Source organism: Seriola dumerili, unplaced genomic scaffold, assembly GCF_002260705.1.
Source record: "Seriola dumerili isolate Sdu_G_001 unplaced genomic scaffold, Sdu_1.0 BDQW01000024.1, whole genome shotgun sequence".
In the NCBI taxonomy this organism is placed as follows: domain Eukaryota; kingdom Metazoa; phylum Chordata; class Actinopteri; order Carangiformes; family Carangidae; genus Seriola; species Seriola dumerili.
The window spans coordinates 2,158,722-2,185,426 of NW_019174279.1; the positions used below are offsets into that span (position 1 = coordinate 2,158,722).

The window sequence follows — 26,705 nt, forward strand, 5'->3', positions numbered from 1 at the left end:
CACGGCCCCCCCCCCCCCCCCCCCCGGGTCAAAATCTAACATTATTGAATTTTTGAGATGCTGGCATTTTGACTGCTGCTGTTTACAGTGCTCTTGAGTTACACAGTTTTACCCTGAAAGCATCGGGGGGTGGGGGGGTGGGGTTGGGGGGGTGTGTGTGGCTGTGAAAGTGATGAAACAGCAACAACTGAGGAAACAGCAGGTAGCACGTTTGTGTTGAGTGTCTTTCCGGAAACTGAGGAGCAGCGTTGTTATGAATCAGCTCCAGAGGGCTGAGTCTGCACTAAAAATCACTTCTCACACTTAATTCAGTGACAATCACATTAAAGTTTATCACCATTTCATTACAGACACTGGATACGGCACCTTTGCATCCAAACCAATAAGAGGTTTGCGGTTTGTTTCTGTTACGCTGTTGCACCTGTGAGACCTGTAATCCCATCTGATATTAGAAAAACCTGCAGCTCTAAGACTCAGCTGAGGAAGGTGTTATGGAGGCAGATTTTAATGCAGCGAGCAACTCATGAAATCATCATTTTTTATTTGGTTTCTGAGCAGATCAAAACCAGCAATAGAAGTGATGACAATATTTCACAATTGCACTGTATTTTGATGGTCTTTTTGTGATAGTGTTTGGATTCTATATATTAATCTATGATACTCATGAAGGTTTGACAAAAAAAGAACAAAAAAAAAAAAACTTATTATTTACTATATTTTTTGACCACATCTTCCTTGGTGGATGGAGTTTGCTCAGTTAAGATACTCAAGTGTACAATCTCCGAGTATAGTATGATGTAATTCAAAGCTGAGGAAAAAAAGCTAGTACCTTATGTTATTGCTATTATCATTATCAATTTTGACAAACTGCTGTTTCCAAAGTCAAGAATGAAATTTAAAGCTCGACTCATGAAGGTATTTTCCCAAACTAAATTGCTGCAGTCAAGTGAAAAAGAAAAACCCTCCTTGCTTTCACCCAGATAACTGTGTTTTGATATTCATTCAATGTTTCGTAATAACCTCAGATCTTCTCAGACTACAGTAAAGAGAAGCATGGACTCCTCATTCAGAAGCCAGCTATTGCCAGTGTCGGGTCTTTTCCTCCACTTCGGCGACTGTTTCATACAAAGAGACAGGACAGATATTACAAATGTCAACTCCTGGTCTCTGTTTCTTCGCATTGTCTGAGATTCACCGGGAGACACAATGTGAATAAACACAAAGTAAACAAAGCGATTGATATTCGGAGCACGTCAGCTCCGGCCGAGCGGTGGGAGCTCCAGATCCTTGTGTAAGCCCTCAAAAAGGAAGACTGACATCAGAGAGGTGCGTCAGAAATGTATAGCCGATTCCCCTGGTTCACCCACCCACCCATGACACCTTCCATCCCACCGCCTTCTTTTTCTCTTTGTACTAAAGAAAGCTTAGCAGGGAGCAGAGATAAGACTTTTGTCTAAAGACCGTGATTAATGTCGTGTTTCAACTGTGAAAGCACCTCTAACACAATCAGGAACACATTCTCTCTGTTTGCTGCAGCAGGATAACTAAAGATGAGACCCTTGTTTGTTTGTTTTTGTTTTTGTAAAGCTATTAAGTTAATTTGGAAATCAAATATGCTGCTGATCTAATTATAAGCAGTTGGGAAAACAGATTAAAAATTAGATGTGTGTTTCATCATACAGAAAGAGTCATCTTAGTATGACTTTTTCACACCATTTTACAAATGTGTTATAATATGTAACTTTAGCTTTTTAAGGAAAATACCCCCATGGACACGCTGATACTCTGCTAAACACCATGTATCCTTTGTATTTAATGCTGCTTTGTTTTTAAACAGACTTCTTAATTGTACCTGGCTTTAATTGATTTATTAATAGATTATTCTCTTGGCTAGTTTTGCTAGTTGCATACTGGTTTGGACCACATCAACAAAAGACCGATTTCTCTCTCTTTTATCTATTTTTGTAATTTTTTAATTTCATTATCAAATGGCAAAGATTAAAGGAAAGTGTGGGGAAAAAAAACAACCTTTTTCTGTAGAAGAAATATAGTCTCTAGTTTCTGTCCTGTTTCTCATCTGATGACCCCTCAGGTTCGTCTTACAGCTGATGCAACATCTGCATTCATATATTCCTCTCATGGCTTTTCTGCAATGACCACAGAATAAAATGCCTGAGCATTCCAGCGGTGGGTTATATCTGTATTACATTCAGGTCTGCTCAGGCTGCTGCTGTTGGGGAAAATAATGACTTTCTCTTCTATGATGTGAAACTGTACGACAGCTGATGCTGTTGATTTTTTTTCTCTTTATTTTGACTGCACATCGTGGCGAGTGTGTTTGGCCTGTTAGCCATAACAATAAGGAGAAGCAATCAGAGAAACAATTTTACCAATGAAAGAACCTAAACAATAAAATATTAGACATCATTGATTGCTTATTCTAAATAGTGTGAATAGTATTTTCGGGTGGACAGATGGTACTGTTTAGTAGACAAGTAAAGTAGTACTCCTCCCCATAATAATGGTACATTGACGCATTGCCAGCCATTTCTACAAAACAACAGTGTTCAGGGCGCTGAGATTTAGCTGTGCCAGTTGCATTTTATTGCTTTTGATCTCAACTAAAATTCTCAGCCCCTTATGAAACAGGAACCTTGTGAAAACCAAACTCTAACTTTGAGATTTGGAAAAAGTCCATATTTTTATTACATCATGCCTCAGCAACTGTAACACCTTCTTCAACTTGTTCATCTTCCACGAAAATAACTCCAGCTGGTTATCAATAATAATAATAATAATATACGTATTTATAATAAAACATACATTGCACATTACTCCAGAGTTAGCTTCTCTCTACTGATTCCCTATCAGTTTTACAAATGATTTTGAACTTTGAAATGGTTACATTAAAATATTCAATATTATATGGTCAGGCAGCTTTGTATTTAAAGGAGTTGTTGTGACCTGTGACCCCCGGCTGGAGCCTCTGGTCTTCAGAGCAGGGACGTCTGGCTGTTCCAAGGTCAAAGACGGTGTTTGTGCTTTTGCTGTTGTTGCTTCTTGACTCTGGAGCAGCCTCCCACAAGGTCTTAGAGGAGCTTAATCGACTTACTTTGTAGGTTGTTTTAAATACTCTATTGTCTTCACTGTTTATCATATCCACCCCCCTTTTCTTTTCTTTTCTTCTGCTGCTATATAAATAAGCTTGCTTGCTGAGCAGTGACAGTCTTCTCACCTGAATCTCTGTCTGGGCGTCTGCCTCTCTGGACTCTTGCACAGGTGGCCGATGTAATAGAGGGGAAAGAAGAGGCAGTTCCAGGTGGTGGCGAACCAGGTGAGGGTGAAGGGGGCGTCGAACTGCTTAAAGGTCAGCTTGGCCAGCTGGGTGGAGCCTGCCCAGGATGAGCACACGCACATCACCATGACGACCCCCCACAGGGCCTTCCGCACCTGTACAGTTGTTACCCTGATGCAGCAGTGGAGCCTCCGTCTGCTGGAGCCGGACTCTGCTCCTGCGGCACCTCCAGCCGACTGTGCGTCTGTTGTGCCCACCACATTCTCCCTGGTGCGGTCTTCTCCTGTAGGTGGACACATACAGCAAGTAAACACTGATACTTCTTCTATGATCAGAATTTTCTTTTTCAATATTGCTGTAGCTGAAGGAGTTTTGCTCAATTTTAAACGAGTTATTACATTAAAAAATTCTGATTCAAGCACTTTTTTTTAACTAAAAACTAAATCTTATTTATCTTTGTACTTATTGTATTTCTGTAAGTTCTGATGTTGTTTAGAACAGTGGTTTTCGAAGTGGTGCGGGGACCCCCAGGGGTCCTTGAGGGGGTTCCTGGGAATAATTTATTTTCACTATAATCCCATCCATAAGTAACACAATGACAGAATGTGACTATTAACTACTGATTCTTTTGCTCATGGGTTTCAAAGACTTAATAAAACATCTAAAAGCAACAATCTCATCAGATGGGGGACCCTGGGACAAAATCTTATCAAACGGGGGTCAGTGGTCTAATTTGTGTCAGTTTAGGGGTCCTTGATGTGAAAAAGTTTGAGAACCACTGGTTTAGAAAATATAGATTAGCTCTATACATGGACATACTGTATATTCTGTGAATATCCTCTGCAGTAAATCAGAGGACACTTTTTTCTGTGTGAGTACCTGTGTCTTTTTCTGGATAAATATAGCTCCATTTGCAGTTTAATTGAACTTGAAGGTAATCAATCAGACATGAGTTAAAAATATGGTGATCAAGTGTGACAGGCAGCAGCCAAACAGAGGACAAAAGAGGACAGATCTGTTATCCAATCCAAGACCTCTTCTCCACCTCATGAGCTACAATGACATATCTGTGTGTGTGTGTGTGTGTGTCTGTGTGTGCGTGCGCGGGCGTATGCTTGCCCAAGCGCACAAAGGCACATATTACAACACTTAGCTTTCTATTGCTTATGTCAAAACCTGACAGCCTCCATACTTCTTCTATTATGTGTGAATTGAAGCAAAGTGTTGCCGAGCTGTTTTCTGTCCCACTCACACCCACTCTGTGCTTCAAACCTGATTCACTTACCAAGGTCACTTTTGTTCCCTCAAGTCATTAAACTTACCTATTGTCTCCTCTAAACTACTACAGTTATCGCTTTACAGTCCTTTGTGAGAGTATTAAAGTTAATAAGCTCAAACACATCATTTAAGAAGATCTTCCAGTAGTTCAGGTCGTCTACATGGGCATTTACTCTGCTGGGAGCAATAGTTACATTAGTCATACAGCAGATAGTCATTCAGACCGGTTATCTGGCTTCCTTTATCTCTCAATGACATTGTGTATTAACCATACAATAGCATAACCATAACAAAGTACCACCAGCAAAGTCCTTATAAATAAGACTGCAGACCATCTTAGAGCCAAACGGACCTTGTAGCTATAATTTCACCACAGAGAATGAAACTGCAACACCACAACTTTACAATCAGGGAAGCGAGAGGACAAAACAGACAGCATCGCCCCTGTATCGGCTCTGTTTCATAACGGCTGTGTAATACGCACCATGCATCTTCTGCCTTCCAACAAGTTAAAAATGTGAGATCTCCCTAATGGTGTTTCCAGAGGTAATGATGTGCCGCAGGGAGCCTTTTGCCGATTCATCTGCACTGTACACTGCTGACTGGAATATAGAACGCACTTCAAAAGGCCTCAGTGAGACGAGAATAAATCTAACTTAGGCTGGAGTTACACTGAGGAAATTATTATTGTACAGCATCAACAGGACGCGGAAGTCATATTATTTTAGTTCTCCCGTGTCAGTTTATTTCCATATAGCACTGATGACGCTGTCTATCTTTATGTTAATGCATTCTCTGTAATCCAAAACTCACCTATTGTCTAATACACGCGGCTTGCTGCCTATTTTTTTTTTACAAAAGGCCTCTATAAGAGGGAATCTGTCAAGCCCGATGGGGCGACTCATTCTTCCTGGCAGAGCTGCTTCTGACCTTGCCAGGTGGTCTCATCATATCACAGATTAACTTCCCTGATGACTATCACCTCTAATGTTAATGCCCCGGCTTCCTCAGGCTCCCTACTGAATGCACAAGAGATTCTTATTTTGTTTCTCTACAGCAACTGGAAATGTGACGCAATTAAAATGTAATTATACTGTATTGAACAATGCTCCCTACTGCAAAAGCACTTGACACATCTGACAGCCCCGGGACACAATTGGCAGCAATGAAAGATGATTCAAGATCATTGTCTGTTATTGCATTGAAATGATGAATCAGCAAAGACCAAAAAAAGAGACAGACACACGTGGATGTCTGTCAAAGTCTTGGGCACAAGGGTAAGAATTAAGTTTCTCTATTCTGAGCCCCAAGCCTCTTTGTCTCGTTCTGAAGGTCATCTCTTGTTTACGCTGCCCGGCTTTTGTCCTTCCTGGGCCTCCATCCCACATCCCGTGGCCCTGGCCACTGCTCCATACTGCAGCACAGTTTAATCTTCCAAATGCAGTGATGGGCCAAGCCAATCAGCCCCCAGAGAGGCGCTGGGTGTCCAGCAAAGCATTTCCAGCTCTGGCACATGTGAACATGCTGAGTGTCATGACTACATCAGTGATATTCCTGTCACACAGCCCGCACTCTTCAATGAAGCTGTTACCATAACACTCAGCATCGATAGAATCCAGTCTCTCTTTATTAAAACGAAACACACAATGAATTATGAATTATTAATTAAAGCCGCTGTGAGTAAATGCTGAGACATCAACGTATATTCATTTATTACCCACTGAAGCAATGACTCGATAATTTAAAGACAATGCGCTCCTTTCACATTTAGCCTGACGGTGACTAATGATGCCGTATCAACCTTGACTGCCAGTGATGAACAATATGGAGCTCTGCTGAACTCATCAGTGTGAGAGAGCTGGGTCAGTCAAGTGGCTGAGAGAGATAGAAAGGCTGCTCCACTAATGACATTTGAAGCCATTATTACCATGACTGAAACACCCAGAAAGAGTCTCCCTCTGTAACTGCTAAATGATTAAGTGAAAGCTCTTAACATTATCAGTTTGTAATCGAATGTCAACTGCCAAGGTCAGCCCCGTACACACCACAGCGACTGCAGTACAGTGAATAGCCTGCAGTGCAATCTTTGGTCTCATTTAGTGTATTTCTTTTATATAATATTTCATTATTAATCTCATTCTTTTGCACGCTAAAATGGATTTAGATTAGGTTTAGTGGCAGATTAGCGAAGATGCTTAATTTAGAGTTAAGAATATAGATGGAAGCATCTCCTTTCATCCAACCCATTCTGTGTCCAAATGTACTTAAATGAACCTAACAGGCGTCTGTGAAATCAATGGAGACAGGAAGGAAGTGTGTGGCGTCCTTGTAGGATCGGCTTTGGATCCACTCTGACAGCTGTGTATGGCTTCTCCATGTTGCCTCCTCAAATGTATTCGTCCCAACCACTCTGCTGAGTTAAGGCATGGTAACACCGTGGAATTTCATATGCACAGGTAAAAGTAATCTCAAGAGTAGAGAAAGTGTTTTGATACTTATTGACAGAAGGGATTATATTTTAGCCACTAAACTCTTTTCTCCCTGTGTGAAAATCTGTAGATGAATCAGTGTCTTTACCACTGAAGGTACAGTAAATCAATTTGTATCTTATGTGGTCATTTGTCTGCCTCTAGTGTTTTAGTACACTGAGCACCTCATAGGCTGGGTATTGAATATACGTCCTGCTCCCAGTAGGGTGGAAGCACTCCGATTGGTGTTGAGACTTATCTTGCCATTAACCAGCCAGTTTTCCAGTTTTTCTTCCATCTCAACGCATGCTTCACTGCTTCCCGACCAGCCCTGTTCCCACTCCCGCTCTCCTCCCTCCTCCTGCAGACTCTGCAGTGCAGATCTCTCCTGCTGATAGCTGCAAATCCCAAACGTGCCAGCAGAGGCCTGCCTGACTGCCTGTTTCTCACACTTCACAGAGCCTGGCCATGGCACGCCGAGAGAGCCCCGCTATGTTCCCCTGTAGCTCCCTGAACGGGCCACCGCCCACACCATTCACGCACCCTCTCTCTCTCTCTCTCTCTCTCTCTCTCTCTCTCTCTCTCTCTCTCTCTCTGCCGCCCCTGACTCTCCCAGAGCAGGAACAAAGATCCTCGCAGGCAGCAGCGGCGATGGCGTCGGGCTCGTGTGGGTTTGCCAGGGTGGCCGTGCAACTGTGGGGAGTGCCTCCCTGGGACCTCAACTGTAAGTGGGGGACACTGAGGTAAGAGAGAGAGAGAGAGAGGTTTGTCTATTTGCCGACACCTCTGTGGGAGTGAGAGTGCACTGCAGCGCTCTGCCTCAGTGATTCAAGAGGTAAACAGATCAATCACTGATACACACTTTAGAGGAACTCTTCTCCTTGTCTTACTGTCTGCGGGGACTCTGCTTCTTGATGGATGGATGAATGGACTGGTGCAACTTACTCATTCTGTCATGCTCATAATAAAACATCACAGTGCAAAGTCATTGTTTGGCTACGCACACAGTTTATATAAAACACGTGAATCAATAACTTTAAAGGTCAGTTCACCTTAATGTGAAAAGTTTTCGTATCTAAAAAATATCTGCATGGCTAGATACGACTAAAGGTACCAGGCAAGTGAAAATATGTTTTCTGTAATTTGGGTGAACTGACCCTTTAACGTAACCTTTTGGATCTGGATGAATAACAGGCGAACAAACACAAAATCTAAGCTCATCTTTTAACATGTTTTTGGCTGTCACACAGCATCAATCATTGAATCAATACCTTAATAAAAATAAATCCTTCAATCCCATGTTGGCTTATTGGGTTTGTCATTTCTGACATGTAAGTCGAGGGTAGTGTCTTTAAAAGATGCTCGTCGGTGCTCGTTTGCACAATTTCTAGGAATTTGTTATGTACTATAAACGACAAATGTCACATTACAGAGGGACGGTAGTTGCGTCACGGCAGACAGACAGTCAGAGAGACAGGTAGCGCACACACAGTCAGTGTCACAGTCTTTGTAATCTCTGACAGACAGTGGGAGTCTGTGATAGTTGGCTGTGACAGCTTGGTCGGGCCAAGCTGCCAGTCAGAGGCCTTTCAACACACCAGAGCAGGCTCATCTGACACGCCTGTCCCAACCAATAACGCAACAGAGAGACAGGTGGAAAACACACCCTGCTGCGTCAACCACCTGATAGGTGGGACCACATGTATCTGAGAGGACAAAGGCCCAGGAGGGCAGACAAGGGCGGGACGGCTGTTACTGATCCCGCTCTCCTTAATTCCTGACTGGTTTCTCCTTCAACCTCAGAGGACAACAGAGCAACTTGCTCACCGGGAAGCGAACTTGTTGTTTGTCACTGCCCTGACCTGCCCGGCTGGTTCAACAGATGCTAATGATTCGGGTCAATGCTGCGGCCCCCCTGATGCCTCATTGGTTACCGAGTACCGACACGACAAAACACAGCGCGCAAGCAAGCAGCGTGTGTTTGCGTGTATCAGTGCACTGTGTGTTACAGCAGAGCTACAGCAATTACTCATATTTGGCACTGGGTACACTGCCCAACAGTATATTCCCCAGTCTTGAAGCATCCCTCACTCCCCCCCCCCAGCTGTGAATACTTTGTGACTGACCTGCAGTTTAACACACTGGCAGAGTCCCAGCACTTTCTGCAACAAATCAATATTTAAAAGATTGGCTACAGCGTCCATGTTGAAGTAATGGATAGGCAACCAACACAGGTGCACACTCTGAGCGTCTGCCCAAACAGCGCCTCCTCCCCCTCCCTGCAACCCAAGGCCACTGATGATGCAATGACCCTATCAGACATACATAAACCTGACTTAAGACTTTTCATCTTAGCCTTCCCATTACATCACTGCTGTAGAACGACCCATTCAGTGTGATGATCAAGTAGTTTTTTAATGGCATAAGAAAAAGGAAGTTTATCAAACAAGATTTAGACGGAGTGAACTGCCAAGTCAGTCATTTTCACAGATGAAATGTGACGATGCACACAGCACACTTTTTTGCTGACACTATTTGCGAGCTGCTCACAATTACTACAAGTGCTTGTAGGCTTGTTATTTCAGCTTTGTAATAATTAGCCCACTAGGTACACCACAACTGTCCCATCTGGTCCAGCGGCTACATTAGACAATTTGGAGAGGATAGGCAGCCGTCCTGCACCCCGAGGAAAGCTTTCGGATCAACTCCCTCAATTTAGGATTATAGCTTAGAGCTTCTTCAATACACTTTCTTGCAGAGGATTTTGCTCAAAGATTTAAAAAAAAAAAACACCACTACACCGTTACAGAACGCCTTCTCCTATATGAAAGACAAACAAGATATCCAGTGAGGAAATCACGGCATCAATCCTCAAATGAACTTATACGATGACAACATCCATTTAATGTCTCATCTCATTCATTGCAATGTAAAATGATCGCTTTCTCTGCACAACGCACTCTGTATTTGACAAACCCGAGCAAAAGCTTGGCCATTGTGTATTCATCACAAACTTATCAAGTGGGAAAGGTCTGTTTCACTCGCTTTTAAAATGAATTTAGACAGAGGAAAGAAGCGTCTGACTACCTTCAAAGTCAGCACCAATTACATTCAAAGGATGAAAGTAACCTTTTAATGGAGCTTGGAAAGAAAAACTCCCAACATGAACGTCATCGCTGCCTAGCTGCTGATCTTTCAACAGCACTGACGCAGGTTCAGCATACATGTGCTGTACGTTTGACCTTTGTTCCGGCAGATGTAGCCTCATCTCCATATTGAGGTTGTTGGTATTCACGCACGGCCTGAATGTGCATTTACATACATATAAGACTCATGCAATTTTTTACAAGATGCAAGAATTGTATTTTGTGAATGTGCTTGAAGTACACACGTTATGTGTTTGTGTTTAACAACGATGATTCAGGTTCTCGTGCCCTTCGTCTGAACTTGACAGAATCATTATTGTTTTAAAGCTGTAATCTCGCTGCTTTTATTTTTTTTTGGCTCATCTGCTCAGCGGTAAATGCTGATGTTCTTTTTGCTAAATGCACATATTTCATTAAGCTGACGGTGACACTCGAGCATGGTGCACAAGCAGCGGGGTAGACAGGCCAAATTAGCCAACTTTACAGCTGTATCCACAAAAGGAAGTTAGTGTAATAGCTGCCTTTTTAATACATTTTAAAATCTTGACGGACACAGACTGAAGCAAACTGCTGGATTGTCCACAACACAATGTCACCTCACCGGGAAAAACTTTTTCACTGAAGATTCAATATTGTGTTAAATGAGTGACCTAAATCTGGACTTAATACTGCCCTATGATTCAATGGCTATAATCTGTGGTCAGGTGCATCGGCGCCTGAGGAAATGTTCAGTTTGCCCCTGATAGCAGCTGGTGATATATGACCAGCTTCCTGCGGGACTTGTGTACACTGAATCACTTAAAAAAAAAAAAAAAGAGGAAAAAAAGACAGCTCTGTTTCAAAGTGTGGAATGAAATTACAGAGATTAAAGGGACTTTTATGAACTTCTCGCCCCAGCCACTGACGACACAGGAACAACACAGACATTCCCCAAAGACATCATCACTCAAAATGCATTTAAAAAGAAATCAATAATTATCATCTATGGTGCTGCTGGCTGCGTAAATCGGTCACAAGGACACACAGGAGAAGATTCTCCGGATGAAGTCCGTGAATCAAACTTATGGCTAGGATAGGATAGGAGACACACGGAGACACCCAGAAATGGACTTGTGTTACAAAATAATATCAAGCAACATTAAAAGAACAGGATGACTCTGGGATGTGCTGCCTGATGATGGATTGTTGTGTTACTAGCCTCCAGATAACAATTGTACAGTTAAGTCTGATGCCAAAATTGATCTGTGGTGGTTCCACCTTTCTCTCAAAGCAAATCAAGGCTGTTAACTTGATAGTCCCTGAAGACATGTTGGTGATCTAGAGACTCAAAACGGGGGGGTGGGGTGGGGGGGGGGCGGTACACCAAATTAGACTCTGAATTTGGTTTAGCAGAGCTGAATATGTCCCTACATCTGTTTTCAGTTTTGTACTTGCAGTGATTGTCGCTCTAATACTATGTGGAACTGTGACTGTCAACTGGACGCAGAAAAAAAAAAAAAAGAAAGACAAATGAAAATCCCAAACTGAAAAAAAAAAACAAAAAAAACTCTTTGACAGTCGGCGCAGGTTGTTACTGAGGAGAACAGAGGTTTTTGGAGCTGGTGTTACATAAGCAGCAGAGTCTCTGAAAAGCTGTGTGTTGATCCGATGTGGCCCCCTGTGATTCCCTTCTCCTTCAAAGCAGCTGTTGAAACGGGGAGCCGAACGTTAACATCATAAACTCTCCAGCTTTGACTCCCTTAAACAATTTACAATACCATCTCACCCCCCCCCCCAAACCCCCGAAACAAACACAAACACACACACACACACAGTTACAATCCTTTCTCTATCCACGGCCCCGTGTCACACCGTGGCTTTTGTTAATTCTGTATATAGAAGCTTGTCAAATAACAGCTTGCAGCCATCTCAGTTATTCTGAAAATAAAATATCTTGAGCTGACATTCACACTAATAAGCTTAAAACCTTTGGTAATCCAGCAGCGGTGATTATTCCTAGGTTATCCTGAATGCCTTGCATTGCCTGAAAACAGCTACAGCATCTTGTTTGTTAATTTGATAGATTTCTGCAGTGTCCATGTAAAACAGCATGGAAATTCCTCATCCATATTCCAGCAGCTGGTCTAGTCATAAATTATGAATAATGAAGTATTTTCAGTTATTTTCAGTTAATAGCCCAGACTGTCCTGCTCTCCCCAACACCTGGAGCACAGTCACAGTTAAGCTTCACTGACGAGTCTTAGTCAGCAAGCTCTGCAGCTCAAGATATGACACAAAACTAATTTAACAGAGGGTTAGAATTAAACAAGTATTTGGCTACGCTCATGTTTTTAGCTCCACTTGCTCAGGTGTCACGAGTCACCATCAGTGTTTTATGTCAGTACTACCTTACTGCACTGCCCAAAGTACAGCTACCAGCAACCTTCACCTAACATGATCAATCATGTGATCAGACAGTGATTTTATCTGTAAGCCGTCATAAGCTTTTAGGACTATTTCCATGTGTCATGTCATGAATACATGTATTTGAATCATGCAAAAACGAATAAAATAATGAAAGTTATAGAGATAAGTGTATGATAAGAATGAGAGCGTGTACATACACATGATTTATCAATTACATTTAATCCTTATTTTCCCTTATTTCCCCCGTCCTGTGAGAGATGCAGATGTCCTAGGGATTACTTCAGATGCAAGGCGCTAATGCTGTTCTGTTCTGGGTGCTGTGAAATCAGCAGCCAATTCAGTGTTCTGTGCTTACGCCAAAAAAAAAAACCAAAAAAAAAAAAAAACACTGAGGCATTCAGCAGTCCTCTGCGCTGAGGGGTAGATTAAAAAATGCATAACATCCCTCCTTTGCACAAGCATGAGGAGAACATCAGAAGAGACACACTGTACAGGCAGGAGGAGAGCTATATGACAATATACTTGCTGAAGATGTCAGGACAGGTGGGGGGAAAACACGCCACACATGCAAGGAGTCAGAGAGGAGCTTGTCCCTTAATGATGTCAGTGGGAAACCTAATTGTGCTCCTGCAGATCAGAGGAACTCTCGCAGACAAAAGCGGGGAGACCCCATGTAATGAAGGCACCACGAAGAACAGTCCCACAGAGCAGTGACAGGGGCCATTAACATGTTTGCTGCTGGGTTCACGTCCCAGCTGCTCTGGCAGTGATGCTCTGGTATTTCAGCTGCCTGTGATGGGTGGGGGGGAATCCCTGCTGCAATAACAACTTAAGACCCTCCCTAAGGAGCAGTAAAAATTTAGCACAGTCTTCATCAGACCAGCATGAGTCAAAATCAGTGCGTCAATAACCTAGTAGTTTGGACAATATGCAGGTCTATTTCAGGCTTCATTTTTAGGAGGGGGAGGTGGGGGGCGAGGGGTGGGGGATCAGCAAAATCACATCATTACAGAAAATAATAAACAGATATCGCAATTAAAATCCGCTTGTATTGTTCGGCACTTAGATGCAGAAAATTGATTAGCGATTCTGTCCGATTTGCGTTAAAACATTGCATCATAGATTTAACGCGAAGTTACGCGCTCGGCTGATCCCCGTGTTATTTTATCTAGCTCGCGGAGAGATTTTCTAAAGTTGATGCCTGTCTTAAAGAGCGAGCAGTCTTGAACCAGATATTAGAGAGATATTTGAGCTGAAATCCCCTCTCTCTCTCTGTGAGATCAACAGAGGGATGCTGCTAAATTTAGAGAAAAAAAAACACAACAAGGCAGCCCCAAAAGGCAGAAACATCAGCCCCCAGTTTGCGGGGTTGCAGGCGTTTTCTAAATGGATGTGAACTCTCCTTACCTTCCACTTTGGTGAGGGTGAGCACCGGACTGTTGCAGGCGGACAGCGGGGCAACCCTTGCGGAGTGTTTCTTCATGATGATGAGCTCGGATGGGCTGAGCTCTGAACCGCTTCGACTACATCCCTGAAGCTGATTTGGTGCAGACACCAGACCTCTTGATGGGACTCTTGATGTTTCTACAGCCGGTCTCCTGTTCTCTGTCCCCTTGAATCCATCCAACTCCCTGTTGGTGATTTTTTTTCTCTGCCTCTGTCGTATCCCCCCACCCCCTTCCTCCACTTGCCTTCCCTCCCCAAATCTGCTGTATCCAGTGCGTCCTGGTTGGTCTCTCCTCACGTACAGTTTGACAGTTGCTGCAATTCGCCAGCGTCACACACCCATCAATCGCCCCACTCCCCTCCTCCTCTTCCTCCTCCTACAGCATCACAACCACCACCCACCACCCACCACCCCCTGTCCCGAAGCAATCGTGCCCGGTTGTCCTCCCCGACCCCCCGTGACCGTGGTCCCTCCTGGGCTAAGGAAGCTCTGCATGGGACTGACTGGGCGCAGGCGAACTCTGGGCTATATATGGACGCTTTGACAGATATGATGGGACACATGCAGATGAAATGGGAGGGCGGTGTGGGGGTGTTTAGCCCGTAAACACTCTAATTGGTGCGGTTTCTAGTAAATTAAAATATAATGAAACGAATTAATGGTTTTATCCGGGGACCACGTGGAATCCGCGCAATTAAGCCTCATTGAAAGTCCCCAGACTCTACTTTATAATACAGTCTATTAACTGGCTTTTTTCGTGTTTGTACGAACTCAATTTCAGTTTGTGGATTTAATAAGAGTTTCACTTGTACCTGAACTGCCATTTAATCAGAAACGAGCCCAGAAACTGTGAAGAAAAACCAAAAAGTGCTGGTTGTGAAATTAAAGACAGATGTTTCCTGAACATAGCTTCAAGGATGTGTTCAAATATTATACAGTCCTTCACATGCATTACTTGGCATAGTCTGGTGTTAACAGTGTGTTAAGTTGTTGTTGAGCAGCACAAAGATATAAATTCAGTGAATAGGGATTATTATCCACTATTATTTTTGAAAACCCAGTTTATAGAGATTTTTTCTCAATTCTTGGTTTTGTGCTACTGATGATATGAGAATCACTCTTTGAATATATACCCTTAAAAATGGATTAAATCAAATGAATAACCCAGCCCCCCTTTCTCTCTCTCTCTCTCTCTCTCTCTCTCTCTCTCTCTCTCTCTCTGCCTTGCTGTGTGGCTATGTGGGTTTGATATTGATTGACATTGATTGCAGACAATCCATAAGATTTCAGTCCTGGTTCATTTGGTGATACTTTGGTCACTGGCAGTAAAAGCAGATGCCACATGTAGGCCCAGTAGACACTCACTGAATAACTACTTTGTCCGAAACACAACAGCAGATCAACTGGTGTATCTGTTGCAGTGCAGCCAAACAAATTCACATTGCACTGTAGGCAATGCTCAGTTTGCATTCGCAGTAACGTAATACAGCTCTGAGGTGGTGTAGAGAAGGTGGATAGTAAACAGCGCAGCTAATATCAGGGAGATATAATTACAAACAGTAACTCTGGATTACATGCCGCATTGTTCCCTGGGAATAGGCTATGAATCCAGCCTGGGAATGACCGACTCCACGTCTTAACAATAAAAGCTAATATGTATAGAGGTCATTTTATAATGTAAATAAACTGAGTGCAGACCATGATAAAACCAGCAGCAATAAACTGCAGGCCTATATATATATCCTGTGTTGAGGCTGATGGGTTGAAGTTGTTCTGATGAAAGCTTCGAGATGGGTTACATTTTCAGGCTCATCTAAGAGGCGAATGAGAGGTGTTGAACACATGGTTGAGTGTCCCGTGTCCCATGTCCCATTGAGCTCGCTCTCTCTCTCTCTCTCTCTCTCTCTACCAACAACAGAAATTGGTTTTGAAAGCTGAAGTAACAATTCAGAGTTTCACATCGAGTTTCACAGCTCTTTTAAACTGAGAGCTGTTCAACACAGAGCTGGTCAACTGAAATTGTGCCTGATTCCCCCCTTTTCTGTTAACACGTCATTCCATATGTCACAGAAACCATTATACACACACAGATAATACACCAGAGGGAAAACAGATTGCTGTCAGTGGCACAGTACAAATTGAACTGCTCAGTATTGATCTGAGAATGCCCTTGCTGTCCCTGTGACACTGCTTTAATGTCCTTAAAGACATAAATATGTGTGTCTGCAGTGGCCGCGCTGCATGTGTGTGAGTGCTGAGTATGGGCATGCCTAAAGGAAGCCGCACTGAATAATTCACTGCTTAGACTGTACCTCACACTCAGGAAGAATCCCCTGCCCTGCCTAACTAGGACAGGCAGCTCGAAAAACACTCTGCCCAGACCCATTCTGATGTCCCTGAGCAACAAAATCCACAAAATCCTTTACTATTTTCCTTTGCTTCCCACTCCTTCTGTGTTTGGGTTTGAAAAATATCAAAACAAACAAAAAAAAATCTCAGGAACAGCGGATGGGAGCTAATGAATGAAGTGAAAGAATTCACAGTGAATGAACTAATAGGGCAGCAGAGGATGTTTGATGGATAAACATTATAAACACGTCACCTATGAATTATATTGTTGTGTGTCACGGTGAAAAATTCCAGTTTTTTTGTGTGTGTCTATGTGAGTCCCATTCGGGCTCTGCAGCTGCCAGCTGTCTTTGGGAACTAGCTTAATTATGTCAATTTCCAGTGATATGGTAAGAACATGAACATTCAGTCGGAGGAGCACTCGCTATTATTGATAGAAAAGACAGAGAGGTGGAAATAGGTGGAGCGGGTGAGATCATTAAAAGAGCCCAGTCAGTGACTCATAGACTTTTATCTGCAAACACGGAGGAGGATCAAACCAGTCCAAGCTCTACAACACCACATGATAACTCTCTCTCCCTAACACACATTCACATACCGTATATGAATAGGGATAAGCGTGTACGAGCAATAAAGAAGTGTAAAAAGCCGAATCCTTTGAGGTTCCCTGCATCAGCACAGCTTTCTGAATCCCTATTTCTACCCAGAGACTGATGGAAGCAGATCCGGGACGAGAGGCGATTATTCCTGCATGTACAGTGGAGTGTTCTAGTGTGAGAGGCTTGTATTTTTCTTAAATGTTTGTTCATGCTGAATAATGAGGGAAGCCGTAGTCATTTTCCAGGTCATACAACCAGCGCTGCTATAATGTTATCAACCAAATGTGGAAATGCTTCATATCAGTCTTTTTTGGGACAGTAAATGCAACTATAAAATATTGGGATATAACCTTCTAGAGAAAATTGGGGCTATAGGACGTTATAGCCAGCAAACAAGCTATAACAAGACATTGGTGTGGGGCTGATCCCGCCCAGGGAAAGACTAATTGCAATGGAAATGTATTTGATGAAAAAGTTGACCTGACTCTTGAGAGTTAAAATCAAGTTTTTAACCTTGTTAACACGTCCTTCTGGTAGGTTCTTTGATATAATTCAAGACATATCATGAGTCAGTTGGAACGACCAACAAAAGCAGCAGACTGGTATTGCATCTTTTAGCATGTAAAACACAACAAAACAAAACAAACAGGTGTTAATTCCCAGCTCATTATGTTGGACAATGTGCAATGTTTTACACAAGACACAAGACAAGAGCTTAAGAGTAAGAATTTGCAACCATGCACCATAATTCATTAAAAAGTTAAACTAATTGGAGGTAACACTAACTCCATCTTAATCCAGCCAATACATCTGGTATTCACCACTCTCACAATTACAAATCAGCTGTTTACTGTAATCCTACAGAGCAGGATGGGAAGAAGGAAAACAAGGTGGTCTGAAAATCAGTTTTTATTGATTATGCATAAAAGGGCTTCAGCTGCAAATAAGACTGCACAGGGCACTTGATATTGGGAGATGATTGACCCGAAGTGCTAAAAAGTGTGTGTAAGAGTGAGAGAGAATGATTTCTTGCTGTCTGATCTACATTAACCAATAGTGCCAATGTGAGTAAATGTGCCAGGCTTAATTAGTGCACAGTATGTTTGGTACTGTTAAAGCTGTTGTAGTTGCCTCTTTGCCAAACATTAACAGATTTGTTATTGGCATTTACTATCCAATGACACCGCTAATTCTGATCTGAGACAAATCAATTACTTGTCTGACACAAATAACAGCTACTTAATGTGAGCCTTTGCTCAGCTGAAATTAAGGAAGCTTAGAGACAGTTGCACTTCTTGCCGAAATAGCATGAGAGCAGAGTGTGTCCGACCAGAGAAGCAACTTTCACACAGCAAAGGTCAGATTTACTTACTTAACATTTGTTTTCAAAACTGGCATAAAAAAAAAAAAAATCAATCACAAAGGTTAACATTAGAACAGTTATTACTCTTTGGATGATCTAGCCGGGAGGGACACATAATCTTTATGTTTATGTTAGATGAATAGAAATGAGCTCAAAAACACAGCTTTTTAGCAGTTAGATTTCCATTATCAGTCAGACAAAGATAATGATAAAATGTTGCTAGGGCATTAGTGATGCTAGTGGCATGCCTCTAATGATGGTAATGTCTGTCTGTCAGTCTGCTGGTCCACTATTTGGTCCATACAGAAATATCTCAACAGCTGTTGGATGGATTGCCAGGCAAGTTTTTACAGTCATTCATAGTCCCCAACATGTACCTATGCAAAAAAAGGTTTCCAGATGATGTGGCCTTGTGACTTTGGTGATGCCCTGATTTTTCCTCAAGTGGCAATATGAGGTTTATTTGCGGTCTTGAGAGACATTGTATTGATTTCTGTTAAATTTTGTAAACACATTCATGTTCCCTGAAATGTAATAAACCCTGAAGACCCTCTGATCGTCTTTGTACTTGGTGCTCACGTGACTTAGATGGAGAACAGGATGGACATCATACCTTCTAAAAATCAGCCTATTATCATCATTGTGTGCATGTTAGCATTTAGCACTGCTCACAGAGATGCTAGCATGGCTCTAGACTCTCAATATTGTTGCACAGCGGCACTAAATAATGAACTAGCTTGATCTTTTAGAAATTACCTTTTGCAAACTTTCCCCAGTTCATTAAAAATGAACACTCATTATCAAATTTTGCAATATGAGATAAGCATATGAGATTTGTCAATGAATTTTAATATTACTATGAATCTTGATGGTGAAGTGATTAATATTAATAAGAGATATTGGCAATGCTCTCCTTGAGATAAACTGAAGAGAGGCTTTCAGTGTTTGCTTCTTTGAAGAAAAAAATAAGTGAAATTTTAATCTCTGAGCCATCTCTCCCACCAGCGTTCCAGTCCAGGTCACTTCTGGCTCTCGCTTAGCATGGAAAACAGGTAGCGGAGCTGTAAACATGAGAGCTCAGGGTTCATTATAAAGCTGAAGAGGAGTCTGTCTCACTGCACTCACACTTAATAACAATTCCCAGGGTGGGAAAGGAAGGGGATGGGGGGGAGTTGTGGCATAGAGTTTGAAATAACAGCTTGTTTCAAGTACCAGAAAGGTCAAGTCAAATTAACTTTATCTCTTCCTGGGCACTATACACCTTCAGAGCAGACACAGCTCATCTGTGGGGGCAAGCGGCTGTCAAGGTACTGCAACCAACAGCAGTTTATTGGATTAATGGCCTCAGCAGGGTCCCCTGGGGGTGGGGGGGTGGGGTGGGGGGGTAGTTGCCAAAACACTTTCTCCATTTTAGTTACATTGCAGAGGTACATGGTGACTCACACTTGCATTGATCTTTCATCCACGCTTGAAACCTTTCACTTAGAAATGCTGCCATACTGGAATTGATACGACAGGGCCAACACTGTTTTTAGAGAGAGCATGCATTAAAATATGGGCTGGTGGTTTTTGTAATCAGAAGAGAATTTCCACATAAGACATACTCTTCAAAATGATTTTTAATGAGTCTGTTTGCAAATCAATCCCTTGTCTGGGGAAATCAATACCTCTGTGAATTATTGTAATATATCTTCTCTGCAGGAAAAGAGCAGCATGAAATTATATGATGGAATAAACACTGTCAGTCAACTCCAAGGACCTCCATATAATTAAGTTCTGGTGCTGCTGTCCACAATGATTTGCAGTTATGTAGATATGCAGTGTACAGTCCTCTCTTTAGTCTCCACTAGCTGGACACGTATTCAGTGGCAGCTCAAGCAAGTTCTAAGGTTTCCATAGATGGTTGGCTGTACAATAACATCCTGTAGAGATTAGACACATCATTTTCTTGATTTATGTTATTATTATAATTATCATTATTCATTATGGTCAATAAAATATCAGGAATAAGTGAGAGCTGCCCATCACAATTTCTGAGTTGAAGTTGTCATATTCAAATATCTTTGTTTGTGTAAGAGAGTTTATAACTTCCCTCCCAATGTCGTCTAGAAGAAAGACAGAAAGAGCGAGACTGGCTGCCACTTAAGGCGGGACTTCCTCTAAATTACTACCACAGCTAATAAAGTCCAGCACTATCTATTAAGTGCCGTCAAGTTGCAATACCTCCTGATAGCCCTTATAATCGCACTCTATCCCCGTGGCCCACGCTTAATCAGGAAGAGTGAGTCTCCATTAAATTTACATCTCTCTAGAGGAAGCAGCGCCAGACAGCACATTTCTCCTTTCCAATTAAGGTTGTTTCCGAGGTGCAACATGTGATATGTAAAAGTTTGATTTGTGGTGCAGACGTGCAGGCAGACCCACAGGTTTTGGTCCAGTACAGGGGCTCTGTGCATGTGGACGGTGGTGACTAGACTGAGAGTATGCAGAGTATTCACTGCTCGTTACATGTGCAGTAAATGTGACGACTTCCTTAATGACATCGATCTTCTTTTATGGGTTCTAGAGTCAGTTAGGCCACAGATTTTTTTCTTGGCTGAGATCATGTAGAAGCTGGAGGACACACAACACTGGACAGACACAGGAAAAAGGTCCTTGCTAGAAATCAGTCTGTCGCTCCAGAGTCAGCGGCCTCAACGTAATTACCACACGTCTTCTCTAAGCACTTCCTGTATGCATCATCTTTACAAATACTGCACATACACTGTATCTTTAATATTTTATTCAATCAGGGAAATTTTAATGGGAGCCAGGCTCTAATCTACAGGGACACCCTTATCACATATGCAATTACATAACTGGAAAGTACTACAACCTCTTTCCCCTCCCAGTTTTATCCTGTTGGTCCAGGACTCAAGCCTCTCTAACCAACATCTTTCTGGTATTACTGATGACATCTACTAATAAGAGGACCGAGATTCTTTAGTATGGTTGCATCTGTCACATTACCCTGAAGGAAACAAATTAACTCCTACTCACCTCATGAACAAAGAAACTGACCCTTGGACCCCGACTGCTGGTTAAAGAGAGAAATTTCCCTTTGGAGATGATCTATGCTGTTCCTTCTAATAAATGTCGCTTGCTCCCTCTATTGTCGAGCCACAGTATGACTATTTAATCTTCAAGGTTTACTGGACAGGAAATGCAGCCCAAACAACTTCAAGTTTAGGATATGGTTTGGTAAATTTGATTTTAATTTTGCACCTGTCCAGTGTTGAACTTTACATTGAATGCATTTTTAACATTCAGATCCGTCTTTGGTTCTGAAGCAGAAAAAGCCTCCCAGGTGTTATTTGCTGAAGCGGCTCATCTTTAAACTGCACTTATCTCACTGTGCTTAACATTATTCAAATTGTTCTCAATTGCTGTAATTATGGGGCAGCATTTCCAAAAGCTTCTCTCCGCCACTTGCATTCATATCAGGCTATTATTGAAGCCTGAAACGTGTGGGCTTGAATTTCAAACATATCATGTGATCTAATCTTTTCTATTATACTATAAAACTATATTTATGAAAAGAAAATAGACTCTTGGATGGTGCATTTTGTTCCAGTTGTGCACCAAGTAATTTATAGATACAGCCCCAAAACATGTAAAAAATATGATATAAATAATGTTGCTGAGACAATAGTGTATGATCTGAAAGAAAATCGTAATATAAGGTTGTCATACATGTAACACATGCCTTGATTTGACACCAATTATTCATAAACCTTTGGGGACAATATTCTGACAATGCAGAGCCTCTATTGTGCCTGTAGGGGGCACTGTGACCACATGTACACAGTGATGAAAAATTGACTTGAAGACACCTCTGCTCTGAGTTTTGATGAAAAAATGACCAAGAAATCAAACTGCAGCTCAGCAGTGGAGCAAAAAGTGGGACAGCAGTAATGAAAGGTGATGAAGTGACCCACATACGCAGAAAACACACAAGCACATGCTGTGCACATCACTAATATAAAAACAGAAAGATCCCAGAATGAATACACCACCACAGAACACACACACACACACACACACACACACACACAAAAATGAAAAGCAGTCACAAACAGCATGGTGGCTCTGTGATCACTTCTCACCTTCTCCTCTCTTTCATGTCCTTTCTGGAGACATTATTAGAGCTCTGTCACATTTGAGGCACTCACTCCCATTTTTGATCTTTTCACAGTACATCCTTCATAGTGGAGGGACAAAGGGTCACAGTGAGTCCAGAGTGACCTGAAAAGCACTGACAACTCTATTAGCAGCCATGTATGGTGGGTTTCTAAAAATGGAAATACATAATTGCTTTAAGTAGCTAATAAACACAAAGCTACAAAGGTGGGCAGTATTAGGTTGAATACATTTAGTAAATAGGTTGTCTAAAGCCCCCATAAAAATGTCTAAACCAACAAGTCAGTCCGTCTCTTGAGGTTCCAAATAAAATGTGTGTAAATGTAGAAGATGTATCAGAGTGGCTGACACAGTGTTAGTGGTTGTGCTAATGCAAACTCTTGCTCTCTGTACTGACAAGGTTTCGCTGACTGGTGAAAGAGCAGTACGTATTAAGATGGTCTGTGATAGAGGAAACATCAGAGAGACTCAGCCACATGTTTGACCCAGACTCAGATTAGAGGGGCTGTTGTGCGACAAAAGAGGCAACTAGCAGACGTATCAGAACAATTAGCATCTTCTATTTGTTTATGTTGTTTGTTAGCTCTCTGTACTAAATCCGTTTTTATGGTTCACTGCAGTTCTAAGGTGGAAATAAGCAGACATGGTGTTGACTGCTTATTTCGCTCATGATATGTCTTGTATAAAAAAACACAATTTGGAAATGTCAACAAGGTTAAAAACTTGATTTTTATTGGAGGGGGTCTTTAATGCTTTCAGACTTCCCTTCCTGCTATATCAGGCTTTGGATTCACAGGTTATTTGTTTTGTTGGTTGGTTTTGGTTTTATTTAAAAAAAACAAAAAAAACAAGACATCACATCCCAAACACTGACAACTTCTAACAGCGATCATAAGTTCAAACTCACTGCAAAAAATATAATGAACAAATTTTTTGGGGTTACTTTCATGTACCTGAATATGATGTAATATATCAGTGTTTGCAGTGACTGAGTTAATTTCTTTTTCAGGAAGTATTAACATGATTTTGTCTACCTTCTGTATATCCGAGGCATACACAGGTATGAGTGTGAATGTACCGCAGTATGAGGCGGCATTCATGCATTGATGAAAATGCAGGTTATTTTACACCCACGCACTTAACGAAAGCTTATTAACATGAATAGCAATCGGCACTGTGAATTTCAACAAGGCTCCACAGAATTTCTTTTCTTTCCTGAATTTTTGATGTACTTTTATTGATCCCTCAAGCTGCGGATCTTCTTCTCTGCCTCTCTAGTTGGGTTAAGGCATTGAAAAACCAGTATGTTACTGCTGGTGAAAGGTGTTGCAGAAGGAGTGAGGAGTTATTTCTGTTTCTGCAAAATGCTTCAACGTGTTTGGCCACACAGGGGATCAAACCTCTAACTTTTGTTTGGAGACACTCTCATTAACTGCTGGGCCAATCCTGTAACTCTTCATTAAAGCAACTGAACAGCCCATGAAAATAACATGATCTGAGCCTGAGCAGCGACCAGGCCCAGAATTTTGCAGCTGAGGGAGGACATAGAGGACCTGTTGCCACCTTTCACTCACTCACACTCCTGCAGAAACAGACTGCCTGTCTCCCTGACAGTGACACGGGACCGGTGACGAAGGATTCAACTAAACTCCATCTTTGTGACACGGGGTGCTGTAGAGACTGCTGACGCAACTGTGAACATCCTGTGCAGGTAAAGTAATACACCTGAGACACTACACCTCAATTATGCAGCAATTTGGCGATATGAATCATCTTGCTTAAACATAATTGAGGTTGGCAGACCGACAAAAATTGGGCAAAGGACTCTGCCTTTTGTGGTAAATAATTCAGAGCTAGGGAGTAGGTTCAAACACCAAGAAAGAGACTAGTAGTTAAATACAGTTGGCAGCTGTAGCAACAATATACAAGTCTCTCTCACGAGGGTACTTCTGACCTGTATAATCATGTCATCATTAAGCTTCAGATCTGTTAGTTTTTGTCTTTGAAGTGTGCAATGTCCAGCCAGGTTGCTTTCAACACTAATCAAACTGGTTTCTGATCACTAGCGAACCTATCTTTCCACCCGATACAGCAGGTGGTTGGAGGCCCTTCAAAAGGCCAGGGGCAGGTGTGTGTGTGTGTGCGCTGTCAGTGGTGTAAAATTCACACTCGTTCCCTGCTCCATCTCCACTTCTCAACCTCAAACAGCGAGCGCACCCAGGCAAATAGTGAGCAGTCAGTGTTAGACAAAAATAGAACTTGATGCCCTTGTGTTCCCGAAGCTGTAAATGCACAGCTTTGTACGCTTGTTATGGGGGGTTTACAGAGCCTCTGTTTTCTTTATCAGCTGGTGATGGAATTGCCAAAAATGAGGCAATTCATCATTCCAGTGGGAGCAGTTCTCATTATAGGCAAGTCTCCTCATTATAAGAGCAGTGTAAGCAACATGGGTGACAAATGTCCCCTGAAATCATGCTCTATTCTCCACAGTAATTACCCTGAATTCACACTGAGGATAAGAAGCGAGGTGCTCTACATGCTCTACATCTTAGGGTTTTCTTGTCTTTTAGACTATTTGGCCAGGATATAAAAGCCTGTAAAAGCTGTGTGCATAAAGAAACTTTAAAAAGTCTTATTTACAGTAGACAACCTGCTATAAACCTGCTCTTCCCTGATTCATTTTACTGACATTTAATGTAATAAAACTCTGGGTGAATAGACAGCAAAAGCGCTCTCAAAACTGCATATTTTTGGGAGCCACCGGAGACAAAAAGCAGTAATCAAAGCTTTTAAATTCTCAGCACAATTTTCAGTCACAAACAGATCTGTCAGAGTGCTGCCCTTAAAGCGTGGAGTGATTGTGCATAGTAAGTACTTGGGCAAATGGAGGCCTGTGCATTGGCTTGATTTGAATAAGCATTGTGATTAAGTGGTTGTTCTGTACATGTAGTGGGCTGAGGGATGTGGACCAGTCAGCTCCCTGAGGGGGAGAGGAGGTTCAAGCCTTCCTGGCTCCTTCTGCACTCCTCCATTGGCTGTCGGCTCTCATCCATATCCACAGCTCCCTTAATTGCCTGATTTCCTGACCCACGTTGAATACTTTGTACGCTGGGGGCTGGGGGTTATAATAATGACTTATAGTGACATGCATGGGGAAGACTCGCTCCCTTGGCGCACCAACAGACCATAGCCCCATCGCAGACCTCTTGATTTAATACTTAAATTAAATCCTGATGTTAAGCTGTACAAGAGTGCCTCTCTCAGAGAATATTCTGGGCCAGGATCCCAAAAGACCATGCGACAATAAAACACTCAGATAAAACAAGTGCAAAATGAAGTGGGCCTTTTTTTTTTTTTGTCCCTCCTCTATTCAAATACATACACCTAGAAAACCTAAACCAGAGATAAGGTTAAAATCACAAGCAATCTTTATAAGCAATTTATCATTTGAGTCATTTAGAGCTGAAATGAATAGTCAATTCACCACAGCTGATTGACAGGCAATTAATTTGCAACATTTTTCTTTATTGATTGATCATCTAACCCTTTTTGTTAAAGCACCAACTATTCTCTGGTTCCAGCTTCCCAAATGTGAAGACTTGAACAGCTGAACAGACAGCTTGTCCATCCAGCTGGACGGACAAGCTGTCTCCCCAGCTAGACAGACTGGATGGATTGTATGTTGAGGACCTTTGAATATGTTTTTGGGCTGACTGTTATTATGGTCAGACAAACAAAGTATTTCAAAGATGTCACCTTGGGGTTTGGGGAAATGTGACTACCGTTTTTACTGTTCTCTACAATTAACAGATTAGCGTTTTGATTTTTAACTGATCATGAAACTGTTAAGCTGCAGCCACATATGTGTTCAATACAAACACATATGTTATTATATAGATACATGTTTAATACTGCACATATTAAATGTTCATTACCATTTTCAAATTTGTGGTTGCCAATATCATCAGATCATGATGTGATTATACAAAAATATGATGACACTTACTGTCCATCTCTAGTCTATAGTCTTTTAGAGGAATCTATAAAACCATAAAAACCTAAAATGGGCTTTTACTTTCGTGTTGAGGTTTCCAAAAGCAAAGTACATCTTGCTTATAAAAAAAATTCCTGACAGTTAGTGAGCTTTGAAAGAACACATAAAGAAGGGAACATGA

At 41.9% G+C, this 26,705-nt stretch overlaps 1 protein-coding gene across 1 annotated transcript in view; it reads right to left on the reverse strand.

The window, feature by feature from the left end:
- slc35f3 (solute carrier family 35 member F3) overlaps positions 1–26,705 on the reverse strand; it is a 49,531-nt gene that overhangs the window by 8,548 nt on the left and 14,278 nt on the right. The window contains exon 3 of the mRNA XM_022763379.1: positions 3,236–3,578. Within this exon, the coding sequence (XP_022619100.1) occupies positions 3,236–3,578 (343 nt within the window). The remainder of the gene's footprint in view (positions 1–3,235; positions 3,579–26,705) is intronic.